The 14,230-nt window shown below is 47.4% G+C and overlaps 1 protein-coding gene across 1 annotated transcript in view; it reads left to right on the plus strand.

The window, feature by feature from the left end:
- The first annotated feature begins 1,172 nt into the window (after window positions 1–1,172).
- ZMYND15 (zinc finger MYND-type containing 15) overlaps window positions 1,173–14,230 on the plus strand; it is a 108,480-nt gene continuing 95,422 nt past the window's right edge. The window contains exons 1-4 of the mRNA XM_078669537.1: window positions 1,173–1,300; window positions 5,560–5,916; window positions 9,734–9,956; window positions 13,401–13,556. Coding sequence (XP_078525663.1) covers window positions 5,562–5,916; window positions 9,734–9,956; window positions 13,401–13,556 — 734 coding nt within the window. The 5' untranslated portion in view covers window positions 1,173–1,300; window positions 5,560–5,561. The remainder of the gene's footprint in view (window positions 1,301–5,559; window positions 5,917–9,733; window positions 9,957–13,400; window positions 13,557–14,230) is intronic.

Below are 14,230 nucleotides of genomic sequence, written 5' to 3' on the forward strand. Positions count from 1 at the left end.
ATGGCCATATGTCATCACTTGAGCACTGTGGGGCAGATTTACAAGCCCCTTGCGCCACTTTTTCCATGTGAAAAGTGACGCAAAAGTGGCGCAAAGGCTTGTAAATCTGCCCCTGTGTAACTCTCTCCAGCCACTCAAGGACCCACCGCACTGGTGATTGTCAGAAAGTTTTCCAATTAATCTCAGAAAGCAAGCTTCAGGCCCATGTGAAACATTGGAAAACTATATTTTGTTTTTTTCTAATTTATGTGTGATTTGGGAGAACCAGGGGGCTACCCTGGGAGGGCCTGGCCCGCCCACACCCCCTGCTGACCTCAGAGACATAAACAGAGCCAAGGAAAGACTTCCCACAGAATCACAACAAAGACAACGCACTTCCAAGCAAACACCCGCAGTGCAGCCTGCTACCCATGTAGACAAGCGCTTCATCGCCCCACATAGGGGTAGGAAGCGCTATATAAATGCTGCAATGCACAGTGCAAGGGAGGCATCTCGCACAAACCATGGAACATGTCACGGGGAGAAGGAAGGGGCCCCTCACACAGAAATGACTGCGGTGACAGGAAGAGGGCGCCACAGGCCTAGAAATGAATCTTACAACCCCTAAAATCATCCTTATTTATGTCTCTGGCGCTGAGACGCCCTCACAGAGGATGGGCGTGTCACGCGTGTGATCTGGCTGTGGGAGGCACGCACACAGGATGGACCTGTCACGCGTGTGATCTGGCTGTGGGAGGCACGCACACAGGATGGACCTGTCACGCGTGTGATCTGGCTGTGGGAGGCACGCACACAGGATGGACCTGTCACGCGTGTGATCAGAGGATGGGCTTGTCACGGGTGTGATCAGAGGATGGGCGTGTCACGCGTGTGATCTGCCTGTGAGGCGCACGCACACAGGATGAACGTGTCACGCGTGTGATCAGAGGATGGACCTGTCACGCGTGTGATCAGAGGATGGGCGTGTCACGGGTGTGATCAGAGGATGGGCGTGTCACGGGTGTGTCCTGCCTGTGAGGCGCACACACACAGGATGAACGTGTCACGCGTGTGATCAGAGGATGGGCGTGTCACGCGTGTGATCAGAGGACGGACGTGTCACGCGTGTAATCTGCCTGTGAGGCGCACGCACATGGGATGGACATGTCACGCGTGTAATGCTTTGAATGCGCGGACCCGCGCTCTGTGACGTCACGGAGGCTCCGCGCCAGAAGTATTTTCCTTCAAACGCCGCCAGCGGAGACAGACGCGCTCTGACGTCATCGGCTGCAGGGGAGACAGCGGCGGACCCCCGGGGAGGGTGAGTATGCGGGGGCCCCTCTACTGACAAGCAGGGCAGCATGGGCAGGGTTCACAGGGGGGGGTGAAGGGGCATCAGAGGGAGGGTAAGTGGCGGGGACCCCCTGTTCTGACCCTCGGGTGTCATGAGGGTTCACAGTGGGGGGTGAAGGGGGCATTAGAGGGGTTAGGGCGGGTAAAGGGCAGGGACCACTGCTCTTACTCTCAGGGTGTGGTCAGGGTTATCAGTGGGGCATCGGAGGGGGTCAGAGAGGGGCCCTCCAGGGTAAGTGGCAGGGACCCCCCCTTCTGACCCCCAGGGCGGGGGTCAGGGTTCACGGTGGGACCCCAGAGGCGCCTCTGCCCGTTGATGCGTTGGGACAGCACCAGGATAGATGCCCCCCCCCCCCCCCCCCCGGCGTCAGACCTGCCTCCTGAGCCCGGATACTGCCTCCTCCCTCGGTCCAGAGGGCTCGACCCTAATGTCAGGTGCGTCCTCCTGACGGCATCCTTTCCCTGGTGGCTCTGAACACCCCCGGACTTAGAAAGTGGCGGCACTAGTTTTACCCCCCAACCCCCCCTTCAGCCTTCATCCCCAGCAGCACAAGGGGGTTTATGAGAATGACGAGTTAGTCGAGTGCTGTGAAAGGAAACACAGAGGGGCATGTGCATAAGAAAGTGGCGGAGCGCGGGTTAGCGCCAACATTGCTGTGCCCCACCACTTTAGAAACGCAGGGATGTGCCATATTTACAAGAATGCAGCGCACCCCTGCATTGGGGCTAAATTCTGCTGCCTGGGGCCAACGCAGGCCCCCTTGCACCAGAGTGCAAGGGGGCCTGGGGGCAATGATTGTTTATGTGCAGGAAGGTGACCTTTCCTGCACATAAACAATTCAAAACAGCAGTTTGTATCTTCTATGTCTGCTGCATTGTGCCGCACACATACAAGTTACAAATCGTCAATTTTTAAATGGAAGGTCCGGCACATAAACAATCATTGATGGCGTTTGCTGTTTCTGTGTGCTGCACAACGCAGCGCACGTAGAAACAGCGAAAACGAGGAGAAATAAAGCATTTTTCCTTGTTTCGCCATGTTAGGACCAGATTTTCCCTGGTCTTAATTCTGGTGCTGCCTTTTATTTACGCCACCATTGTCAGTGTCAAAATCAATGGGTGTTCCGGCGGAACGCCCACTGCAACACCCATTGCACACCCTTTTATCGCTACGTGTAGCGTGAAAGGGGACTTATTTACAGAGTGATATTAAGCCATGTTAAGTGGCGTAACACCGCCTTGTAAATAAGGCAAAGGGTTTATCAGCACCGGAACATCACTAAAAGTGACATTCCTGTGGCGATAGGGGCTTGTAAATATGCGCAGCTCAAACATAACACACTCTCCCGATAAGTGCAACATTCTTTTGCCTCAGTTTCTCTTTGCAAATCGCTTCTAATCAGGGTATGTTAAACCCCAGTTTTGTTTTCACATAAAATATCGGTTGTGTAACTTCAAGTATCTCTTCCTGACTTTGGATAACCCCTTAGAACGGGGACGTACATCCATCTCCATATAGTTTCGCCCCGGCTTCAAGCACACTCTGAATTCTGGGAGAGTGCATAACCCCTACAGCTAGCATGTATATTGGCCACTTATCCTAGCAGTAAAACCAGGATGTGTTGACCCTGCTCATCCAAGGTTGCTACTGCCTCTAAATGTCCTTAACAACTTATTTATTTATTTATAAAAACTTAAGAGCCAGAGCAGCGCTTCTTCCTGTAGTTTCAACCCAGCACAGCCCGTTTCAGTCCCTAGTCCAAGAGCCTTCTTCAGGACATTGTCTCAGGTAATGAGATTTCTTGTGCTGGATTAGGAATGTTGACAGTCACAGGGATAGCTGCGTTACACCCACTCATGGGCTTCAGACAAACATTGGCCCCGGGCTCTAGTGCATCTTTACCACAAGAGAGCATTGGAAACCACAACAGGAGTCAAGTGAGACACCAAATCACTCAAAGGAGCACAGGTGCTTTCAATAATGAAGAAGAGCCCTGATGGGTGATTTGATGACAGCTCTTGTACCTCCCCTTGTATATTCTAGTTTTAAGCACCTAACATTGAAAAACTGGCATTCAGACCTAGATCACCTTCCTAGAAAGACCAAACAGTCTTAAGAAAAAAGTTTCCCACGAGTAACTCAAGATGCAGTGAAGAAGCTGAGGGGCCGATTCACAGAACTAACTTAAGCCAAAATCCTAAACTTACTACTTTTGGTATTTACAGAAGTTAGGATTTTGTCTTAAGTTTGTCTTAAGACAGACGTAAGACAGACTTAGGACAAACTTAAGACAAAATCCTAACTTAAGTCTGTCTTAAGTCTGTCTTAAATCTGTCTTAAATCTGTCTTAAGTCTGTCTTAAATCTGTCTTAAATCTGTCCTAAATCTGTCTTAAGTCTGTCTTAAATCTGTCTTAAATCTGTCTTAAGTCTGTCTTAAATCTGTCTTAAATCTGTCTTAAATCTGTCCTAAATCTGTCTTAAGTCTGTCTTAAATCTGTCTTAAATCTGTCTTAAGTCTGCCTTAACTCTGTCTTAAGTCTGTCCTAAATCTGTCTTAAGTCTGTCTTAAATCTGTCTTAAGTCTGTCTTAAATCTGTCTTAAATCTGTCTTAAATCTGTCTTAAATCTGTCCTAAATCTGTCTTAAGTCTGTCTTAAATCTGTCTTAAGTCTGTCTTAAGTCTGTCTTAAATCTGTCTTAAGTCTGTCTTAAATCTGTCTTAAGTCTGTCTTAAATCTGTCTTAAATCTGTCTTAAGTCTGTCTTAAATCTGTCTTAAGTCTGTCCTAAATCTGTCTTAAGTCTGTCTTAAATCTGTCTTAAATCTGTCTTAAGTCTGTCTTAAATCTGTCTTAAATCTGTCTTAAATCTGTCCTAAATCTGTCTTAAATCTGTCCTAAATCTGTCTTAAATCTGTTTTAAGTCTGTCTTAAATCTGTCTTAAGTCTGTCTTAAATTTGTCTTAAGTCTGTCTTAAATCTGTCTTAAATCTGTCTTAAGTCTGTCTTAAAGTTGCCTTAAGTGTGTCTTAAGTTTGTCTTAAGACAAACTTAAGACAAAGTCCTAACTTCTGTGAATACCAAAAGTAGTAAGTTTAGGATTTTGTCTTAAGTTAGTTCTGTGAATCGGGCCCTGAGAGTAAAAAGCAGACAGTGAGCCAGAAGTGTGAGACAAGGCCCATAACTAGCTTTCACCATAGGTGCGTCTTGAGTATCACTGGTAGACCCATAGTCCAGGGTTCAAGGGTCTATGGCTGGACGGTGTCTTCATCAGGCATGTGATTGTGATGAAAACCTGGGGGATCTGCAAGAAATCCAAATTCTTGCAGACACAGCTGGTTCCCCAGACATAAAACTAAAATTAAACAGAGCAATGAGAAATGTGTCAGCTGTTACAATAGTCTGTCAATGCACCCCTCCCCAAGCCAACTTCTTGTATTAAGCTAGTGAAATAATGATTTACTATATGCCATTTTAAGGCCAGCACGTCTAAGGGAAGGCATCAGGCATCTGTGGTACCAGGCTGTGTGGACAAGAGCTCATTTTCAGAGGAATAGTTTGACCCCTCAGAAGACCAGGGGCGTGGTGTGGGGGTGCCTTGGGTCTGGCACTCAAGGGTACCCGAAACAATGCAGAAAGTGTGGGCCCAAGCAGCCACTATGCAAACTCCATGATTAAACAGGCTGTCCACTCTCCACTGACTCCTGCTCCCAGGGCATCACTCACGCTCTCTGGTTCGAACAGCTCCCTCGGTTCAGGATTTCATTCCTCACAAATAGTTCCCAGGGCATTGTTTATTTCACCTTCCATTCCTTATTTCCCATCCCATTTCCCATCCTACTCCAGTGCTTTTTCTTGTTTCATGCCTTCTTTCTTCAGCAGCCTCATACTTCCTCTATTCCCTCATACATCCACCTTTTCCTGTCTTCCAGGTTCTCTCCATAGTCATTTGTAATACCAAGTCCTACAAAATCTCATTTATTCCTGCCTCTCTCCCTTCCTCCAACCAATATAGATCCCAGTATCTCCTTGCCTCCTTTATCTCATTCCCTACCTGCTTCACACCTTCTCTTCCTACCTGCATCACTTACCTCTTGCTCACATCTTCCTCTATTTCATCATTGCTTCCTTTACCCACTAAATCCTACTGTCTTCACCATATATGTTCACCAAGGAAGCCAAGACCAGCTATCCATCCATCAAGCCTAACACACTCTCTTCCTCAGCGATGGAGTTTGTGACCGGGTACCGCGAGTCCATCCTGGACTTCTCCGAGTTGCTCTTCAGCTGGTATCGCAAGTACTTGATGGACCACGCGGACAACCAGGGACTGCGAGCCGAGGAGAAGCAGCAGAAGTTGGAGGACACCATCCGGCAGCTCCCTGCGGACCAGGCGCAATGGGTGGTCCACGTGCTCCGGAACCACAGCCTGAGCTTCCGGGTCAAGAACCCTGACCAGCAGATCCAGGACAAGTTCTACAACGAGGAAGCCCTCAGCCTGGAGGACCTCGACAAGTTCATCAGCTTCGTTAGCCTGACCGGCGACGAACCGGAGGAAGACAGCGAAGGGGAGCAGGAGGAAGGTATGTGAGACCTCTGGAGCAGACAGAAATGTAAGTGAGATTGTTTAATTAGTTACTCTAGAAGGGAACTGATTTAATTATTTTTTCAGAATTTCTTAGACGGTAACAACTTACAGCTCATGAGGGGAACAAACATAGCGTCCTCGAAAAACAATACTTATTGGTCAAACACACCTCTATTCTGGATCATATAGGCTTGTGTAGCTAGAAGGGCCTGATGCAGTCACATGTAGGCTTGACAACAGCAAGCAGCATACTCCTGCCAGAGTTCCATCACTTAAGATAGATGAACCATGCCTGGTTGTCAAATATGGCCACTGGCGGGGACCATGGAAAGTAAAGGTTCTACAAGGGATAAAGGACGCGGGCAGGGTGGTGTTTCGATTTTTGTGGGTGTTTCTCCTACCGGTGTTTTGAAATGTTCCTTATCGGTAGTATAAGTTCTACAGGAACCGATTCATCACCATTAGAAATACTGCCCTTTTCTCAGGGTCCCAATTTACTCATTTGACAATGATCCCAAAATGTGGTACAAGCCTCATTTTACGTGATTGCCTTCTGAGTAACTATGGCATATCTTAAGTTATGACAATGATCAAACAATTGTCGAGGTCTCCTACCAGAGTACTGCCCACAGCTGCCTGTAGTGGAGCCTAGCCTTTGAAACAAGAATATGAGCAGTGCTGGGGAGTTACTTTGTTGTTTACGGTAACCCTGGGCGTAGTCCGCGTAGTAGCACTACGCGTAGCTACGCGAAGTGCACGTGGCGAGCTACGCGTAGCACTACGCTAACTGCGTAGTGCGGTAGGAAATGCTGTTCGCAATGATTGCACAGTGCCGGATGCTTGTTCGCACTGTGCAATCATTGCAAACGGCATCTTGCACAGTGCAATCGGTCGTTGTCTGCCGCTCAAGTAGATTTGTACTCGAGCAGCAGTTTTCTCAACACGGACTGGTAGTTTCTTATCGGAAGCGGTCGTGAGTATATGCGACCACTCGCAATGAGAAACCTGGCCTCCCCGCGTAGAGAATCTCGCCAGGAGGTTTATTTTCCATACTCGCGATCAGCAACTTGATGTTGCTGATCACAAATAAGGAAAAAGTCTTGCCGAATTGTCATTTTGCTCGCTCGCGGTCGCCAACTTGACGTTGAGGACAGCGAGCAAGCAAAAAATGCCCGCAATGCTATGCATTTTTGCACTTTTCTACGTGCAATTCGCGTAGCGCGTAGTTGCGCAAACTATGCGAACTACGCGAGCGTAGGGTAGTTTTCCGCCCAGTCCTAGTTTGCGGTCCACAGACAGCAAGCGGTGAGACTGTGACCTTTACACCGTTTAATGGAAGACAGAAAAGAAGGGTGCTATAACTGTCCCAACAAGCCTAGATTCAGAAAGGTCATTCACATCACAGCATATTTATAACACCACACCCAGCTTGGGAGGCTTACTCCAAGGGCGCCCCGTCTTTTAATGCTGAGAAACAAGGGTTAGCTACAGAGTTGTTCATGGCTCCGATGCGGGAATAGCTGAGTTCCTACCCTTGGACACCCTTCGAGGATCTCAGGACTGTTCTACACAAGGGTACAATGGTGGGCCAGGGAACACATATACAATCTACATACTGGGGCTTTACGGTCAGAGATTAAAGTGTTAAAGGGCGAATGGCCTCAAGATTGGTGCACCCGCCACTGACCAATCCACACGCTCCCTGAGTAAATTCAAACCTGGAACACTTAATCCTCAAGGAGGTAATAGGACCAGGACCAAGGGGTCGAAAGGCTGCTCTGTGTTCAAAGACCTGGTCATCTATGACAAAGAATGTGAGGACCACTCTAGGAAGACAGGATATCACCTATTGGAATAGGACCTCCTCGGTACACTGATAACATCCTAGGTAGACAACATGACTGACACCCCCCTTACTGACCAAACGATTCAAAGGTGGCTATGCTAAATACTTACACAAAATTTCAATCATAGAGGGTAGTAAATAAAGAGGTCCGGTATCCAAGTGTAAAAAGGAAGTCCTTTTCAGTGGTGCTCACATGGTGACATCACCGAGCCACCTAAGGTGCAAAATACCGTACTGCAGGACAGTGCGGAAACTTGACAATAAAGCACCAAAGCACACACTCTGCTGTTTCTGTAGAATCCTTGATAAGAAAGTTGAATGAATGAGCAGGTCATTTCAAATTCTCTGTTTAATTTGCATAAAAATCCTGTAAATGTCATGGACAATTTTGCCATGAAAACAGCCGACACGTGTTTCGTTCACAGGACTTTTTCAAGGCTCAAAAAATGTCCAACTCCCGAAATAGTAGACTGTTAGTTAGACAAGGCAAATCTGCCACGCTCAATATGTCCTTCCTGCAAGAAGTCAGTTTGTAAAGTTGCCAAGCAATCGCCCCAGTTTAAAAAAAGTAGTATTGACGGGCAACCCGGCCAAAGTAAAACACTTGAAGCAATTGGGTTGGAAATAGAAAAAAAATCTAAACCCAGCACTTTTTCCAAGTAACGGCCCGAAGACACCGAATGTAGGAGAGTCTCATACTTTTGGCATCTCTGGGCCGTTACTGGTGGCACCGAGCTTATCATGGTTCTGCTAGGAAAGAGTTCCTGATTTGGTTTTATTTAATTGACAACCCCCATTTGATGATGATTTTATGGCGTCTTCGGGTCGTTACTAGTGTTGGCAGGCGTTTTATTGGTCTTGTTTGGAAAAAGTGCCTGGTTTGGATTTTTTCTTTTGCAACCCCCGCTTAATGTGAAAGAACCCCGCAGTATGGGTACAAAATACCCTCCTCGATGTTCAACCCCTTGCGTGCTATGATAATTCTCCCGCTGTGTGGGAGAATTATAGAGCAGGCGGGGTTTGGACGGCCCCCGGCCGTCCTCCGCACACGCCCACCGTGACATATGACGGCCGGGGGCCATCCTGAGCACCGAAGGGGTTAAGGACATTTAGATGCTGGATATGAAGATGGGGTTGAAGGAGCTATTGCTGTGGGCTCCTGTAGCCATGGGGCAAGGGAGGCTTCTGAGAAGTCTACAAGTGAAACAAGGGTATAAATAAGACATCTATAGATTCTTTAGATGATTGCTGGGTTGTAGGCCTAACGTCTTCCCATATAAGACTCAGCTATGGATGACACAGACCTGGAGAAGATGGTAAGCACACAGTGCCTACAGGTAAGTAGCATTTCCATACCAAAAGCAGACAAGATGGTTTTCACACACGTATTCTGCAATGAACATCTATGGAATCATACTGTTCTGTCAGCGCTTGTCGACCTCACCGCTGGTTGTTCTCTTCCACCTGCACAGATCAGCCAGACACACAGTCAGGGCTTAATTTGTAAAAAAAAAAAATATGTGCCAGGGCTTTCGTCAGGAGACCACTGCAGCTTACACCGCCCATTGCCCCTTCCATGTGGACAGTGACGACACAAATACTAACCATCAGACTCCTACAAGTGTGACAGTTCAGACTATTTTAGGCCCCAAAACTATAAGAATGGCTTGGGCAGCAGATAATAGTCATTTTTAATGTGTACTGAATTAATAATTAACTTTTGTTGTGGTCATCTCTAAATTAGCCAGGCAGCGCCACCTTGTGGCAGACTGTCAAAACCACTGGTGTTGACAATTAAGTACCAGTGCCGGCCACCAGAAACCACTGGCTCAAATTAAGCACTGTCCTTGCAGGGTTCAGCTGTATTCCTATACTACAGACTACAAATGAACTGCCTGTCTAAGGGCTCTTCTTGCACAGTGCTTGCTCGTCAACGCTAACGAACCGCCCTTCTCTCCCCTTCCAGAAGAAGACCTGTTCCACTTGGACTACTTCCTGCTGGTGACCGACGACACTGGCACTGTCATGGGCATTGACTTTCTCTTCAGTTGCAACTGTCAATGTCCGAAGAAGAAGATGCTGGCGCGGCGGGCGTTCAACCTGCTCTGCTACAGCATGGCCTTCCCGATGGCGGCGGGCGAGCCTCACCGGCCGAAGCAGGTCACGACCGGAGACATCGTCGTGCATGGGTGAGGAGGAAAAGCCTGGGCATGGCTTTGGCTAGATTGGGATGTACCTGGTAGCAGAAATCTTTAGGTTCCTTTACTTTACCCTGGTTTCTGATTGCCCCCGTCATGCTCCACTCGAAGCTTTTGCTCAAAGTCTCTTGAGCTTTTGAGCGAGCATTGTTAGAGGATGGCGAGTGCACAGGCATGGGGGAATCCAAACATTCCCACGAGCCCCTCACACTGGGTTTTTAGGCAGAAGTGTGTATCGTAGCAGACTGCCTCATATCCCAGCAGAGCTCCCCCCTTTGCATTATGGTGAATGCAGTTCACAATTAGCGCTTTCTTGAATGCTGGGGTGTGAGGCACTACGCTCTCACCCCCCTATTGTTTAAAAGGCTCCCTTGAGCCAATCAGCTGATGAGCTTTTGAAGATGCACTTGTGCGCCAGAGAGAGGTACTGAGACCTGAGAAAACTGTGGCAGTATTCTCAGCGATCCCTGATAAAATTATCTTTTGATCTCTACTGATGAAGGATGAAATCCAGAAACACACGTGCCTAGAGTTAAACAGCACTATCAATCAATCAATCAACGCATTTGTAAAGCGCACTACATACCCGTGAGGGTCTCAAGGCGCTGGGGCGGGGGCTTCTACTGTTTGAAGAGCAGTCTTTTGAAGGTCAGCAGATCTTGGGTCTGCCGTAGGCGGATGGGGAGAGTGTTCCATGTCTTGGCGGCGAGGTGGGAGAATGATCTGCCGCCGGCTGTCACTCTTCGGATGTGGGGGACGGTGGCGAGGGCGCGGTCTGCGGAGCGGAGCTCACGGGTGGGGGTGTATGGGCTGAGCCGGCTGTTGAGGTACGCTGGTCCGGTGTTGTGGAGTGCCTTGTGTGCGTGGGTGAAATACTCAAGAAAGCGTAAATTGTGAACTGCAATCACCATAATGCACAGGGGCGAACTCTGCTGGGATGTGAGGCAGTGTGCTCCCAAACCCCCACTGGGTTTTTATGGTCTGGCTTGACAGCGGAGATGGTGCCAGACAATTATGTGAGCATCACTAGAGAGAGGCCTTGGCTCCGCCCACATGCTGAGAGCTAGGAGTACATGTTTTGATTGGACTGATGTTGTGTGCTTCCATAAAAAAGAGTGCTTGTCCACCACGCAACTGTGGACATTTTGTTTATCCAGCTGCCTAAGCTTGAACTTTTAGGGGCGCACACACAACATCGTAAAGCTACTAAGGTGTTTTAGATAACTAGATAATTTATGTTGTTTTTCTCTGGCAGCAGCACAGATGGGAGGAGGGCAGTCCTTAACTTACATGGATTATTAGGTCTGGCTTGACAGTGCAACTGTTACCTGACCTTTTAACCTACACCAATATTGTTCTACAGTTCTTTGCTTCCACACAATAGATATGCATTCCCATGATATTTACTTGTTGTTTATGGCACTGCTCAATGGACATTGGTCCACTGTTAAGCGGCACTTTGTCTCAAATCTCTGGAACATGTCCTTTTAAATAATCCTCAAGCTCACACAGGCCTTTGCTTTCTGCCACAGAAAGGATGGAGTAGTGTATGGAAGCCGAAGTGTGTGAGTTTGCAGGTTCACACACATCTGAGCCATAGTACTGCGAAAGACGGGGGCACTAGTAACAGGACAAACATTTTCCATATACCAATAGGTTTTTAAGTTTAAGAGAACATTCTGTGACATCCAAGAGTGGAACCCGTCTCATTACAGAGCCGCGGCGAGATGCTGCACCGATGCGAGAGACATCGAGTCTAAGTGGATGGTCCTTTCTAGTGGTTCTGGTGCCATGCCTATGGTAGGTGCTCTGAGGCAGTCATTAGATAGCACATTTACACTATAAATGCATCCCCTAAAATAGAGTTTAAATAACCAACAGGAAGAGAGACAAAAACAATGAAATAATATCAAATTAGAGGTTCTCCAGCAGCCCCGTACATCCTAGGTAGAGGACTGACCTTACATCTACCTCCTCAGCTGACATGAACCTTCCATTACCCAATAAGAAGTGAGACCATCCTTAGCAGTTCCATGGGAAGTGACACCAACCTCACACTGTCCAATGAGAAGGGACACCAATCTCACACTGTCCAATGAGAAGTGACACCAACCTCACACTGTCCAATGAGAAGTGACACCAACTTCTCACTGTCCAATGAGAAGTGACACCAACCTCACACTGTCCAATGAGAAGTGACACCAACCTCACACTGTCCAACGAGAAGTGACACCAACCTCACACTGTCCAACGAGAAGTGACGCCAACCTCACACTGTCCAATGAGAAGTGACGCCAACCTCACACTGTCCAATGAGAAGTGACACCAACCTCACACTGTCCAATGAGAAGTGAGACGCTGCCCTTACTGTGTTCAATGGAAAGACCCAGGGCCAGATTTAGATATTGGCTGGTGGGCTACTCCGTCGCAACGATGATGGATATCCTGCCCACCGAAATATAAATCCCATAGGATATAATGGGATTTATATTTCAGCGGACGGGATATCTGTCACCGTTGTGACAGAGTAACCCGCCCGCCAAGATCTAAATCAGGCTCCTAGTCCGGCTGTATAGTATCCAGAAGGGCATGAGAGCAACATTATATTATCCAATGGGAAATAATACATCAATCTAATATTATCCAATGAGAATTATATTATCCAATGGGAAGTAAGACATCACTCTCATATTATCCAATGGGAATTATATTATCCAATGGGAAGTAAGACATCAATCTTATATTATCCAACGGGAAGTAAGACATCACTCTTATATTATCCAATGGGAATTATATTGTCCAATGGAAAGTAAGACATCACTCTCATATTATCCAATGGGAAGTAAGACATCAATCTTATATTATCCAATGGGAATTATATTATCCATTGGGAAGTAAGACATCACTCTCATATTATCCAATGGGAAGTAAGACATCATTCCTATATTATCCAATGGGAATTATATTATCCAATGGGAAGTAAGATATCACTCCTATATTATCCAATGGGAATTATATTATCCAATGGGAAGTAAGACATCACTCTTATATTATCCAATGGGAAGTAAGACATCACTCTTATATTATCCAATGGGAATTATATTATCCATTGGGAAGCAAGACATCACTCTTATATTATCCAATGGGAATTAAGACATCACTCTTATATTATCCAATGGGGAGCGTGCATCCTCTCTACACCCCATGGAACGCGAGGCTCCAACCTCTCAATGTGCAATGTGAAGCCCTGCATAAACCCAAAAACTAGAGAAATACGTTTTATATCAGCCATATAACCTCCAGTACGAGACGGTCCTTGTAATATCAGCTCCAAAACTGGTAGCACCTGTAAAAACCAGTGCACCTCCCACCAAACCTGCACGGCGAATGGGAATTCATCACTTTGATCTTTTGCTCTTCTCCTGTGTTCTTTAGGTTGTTGGATCAGCTTGTGACCAAGCTGGGCGTGAAGATGGCCAAGAACCCGATGCGCGCCTGGTCGCAGCGACCGAACTTCACCTTCCCCGCCATGAGAGTGAAGGGGTGTCACGTATGTAAGAGGCGCAGCTTTGAGACGCAACTGGCTCCATGGTAAGGCAAGACTTTCGCTTAAGGGGCTGGCTGTGCAGCTGTTGATGGGTGCGGGGGCCCAGTATCTAGAGAGATGCCCTCTGGACATCCAGGTAAGGTGCCCATGGATCGGCAGGGTTGGCCCCTAGAAGCCTGTCCAGAAATGGCACACAGGACAGGTGACTTGCCAACCTAAGGCACATTATCTGTTCATGAATATGGTCTGTTATAAACATAACTACTGACACAGCCAAGGTGTTCAAAGGCAATGATACATAAGAAAATTTTAACCAATACTTCATGATCTGTAACTTGATATTCCAATGATTACCTCCTGTTATTGCCACATACTAGCAGTCCATGTCAACCTGTGTTCAGTCTTTATGGGCACCTTCTCAGGTTTGTGACTACAAAGCCATCCAAGGGAATCTCCTGCTCTAGATGAGCCCTTCAGAAAAAACGTCAATCTCCCCCTCAGCTGTGTCTTCTGGAGTACCTTCAGAGGCATCCGACATATGGTTGGTGGTTGAGAATCTGGGGCAAGCAACTACTCCAGGGAGCCCCACTTTTAGACCAGCACACGCAGTAGGGGTTTAACAACTGAGCGCATCTGACTCAGAGCATCTAAGGTTAATAAATCGCCCCGCCACCAGACGAATCTCATTGACCGCGATATCTTGTGATGAAAAAATCAG

The sequence above is a fragment of the Lissotriton helveticus genome, chromosome 12 (genome assembly GCF_964261635.1).
Source record: "Lissotriton helveticus chromosome 12, aLisHel1.1, whole genome shotgun sequence".
In the NCBI taxonomy this organism is placed as follows: Eukaryota; Metazoa; Chordata; class Amphibia; order Caudata; family Salamandridae; genus Lissotriton; species Lissotriton helveticus.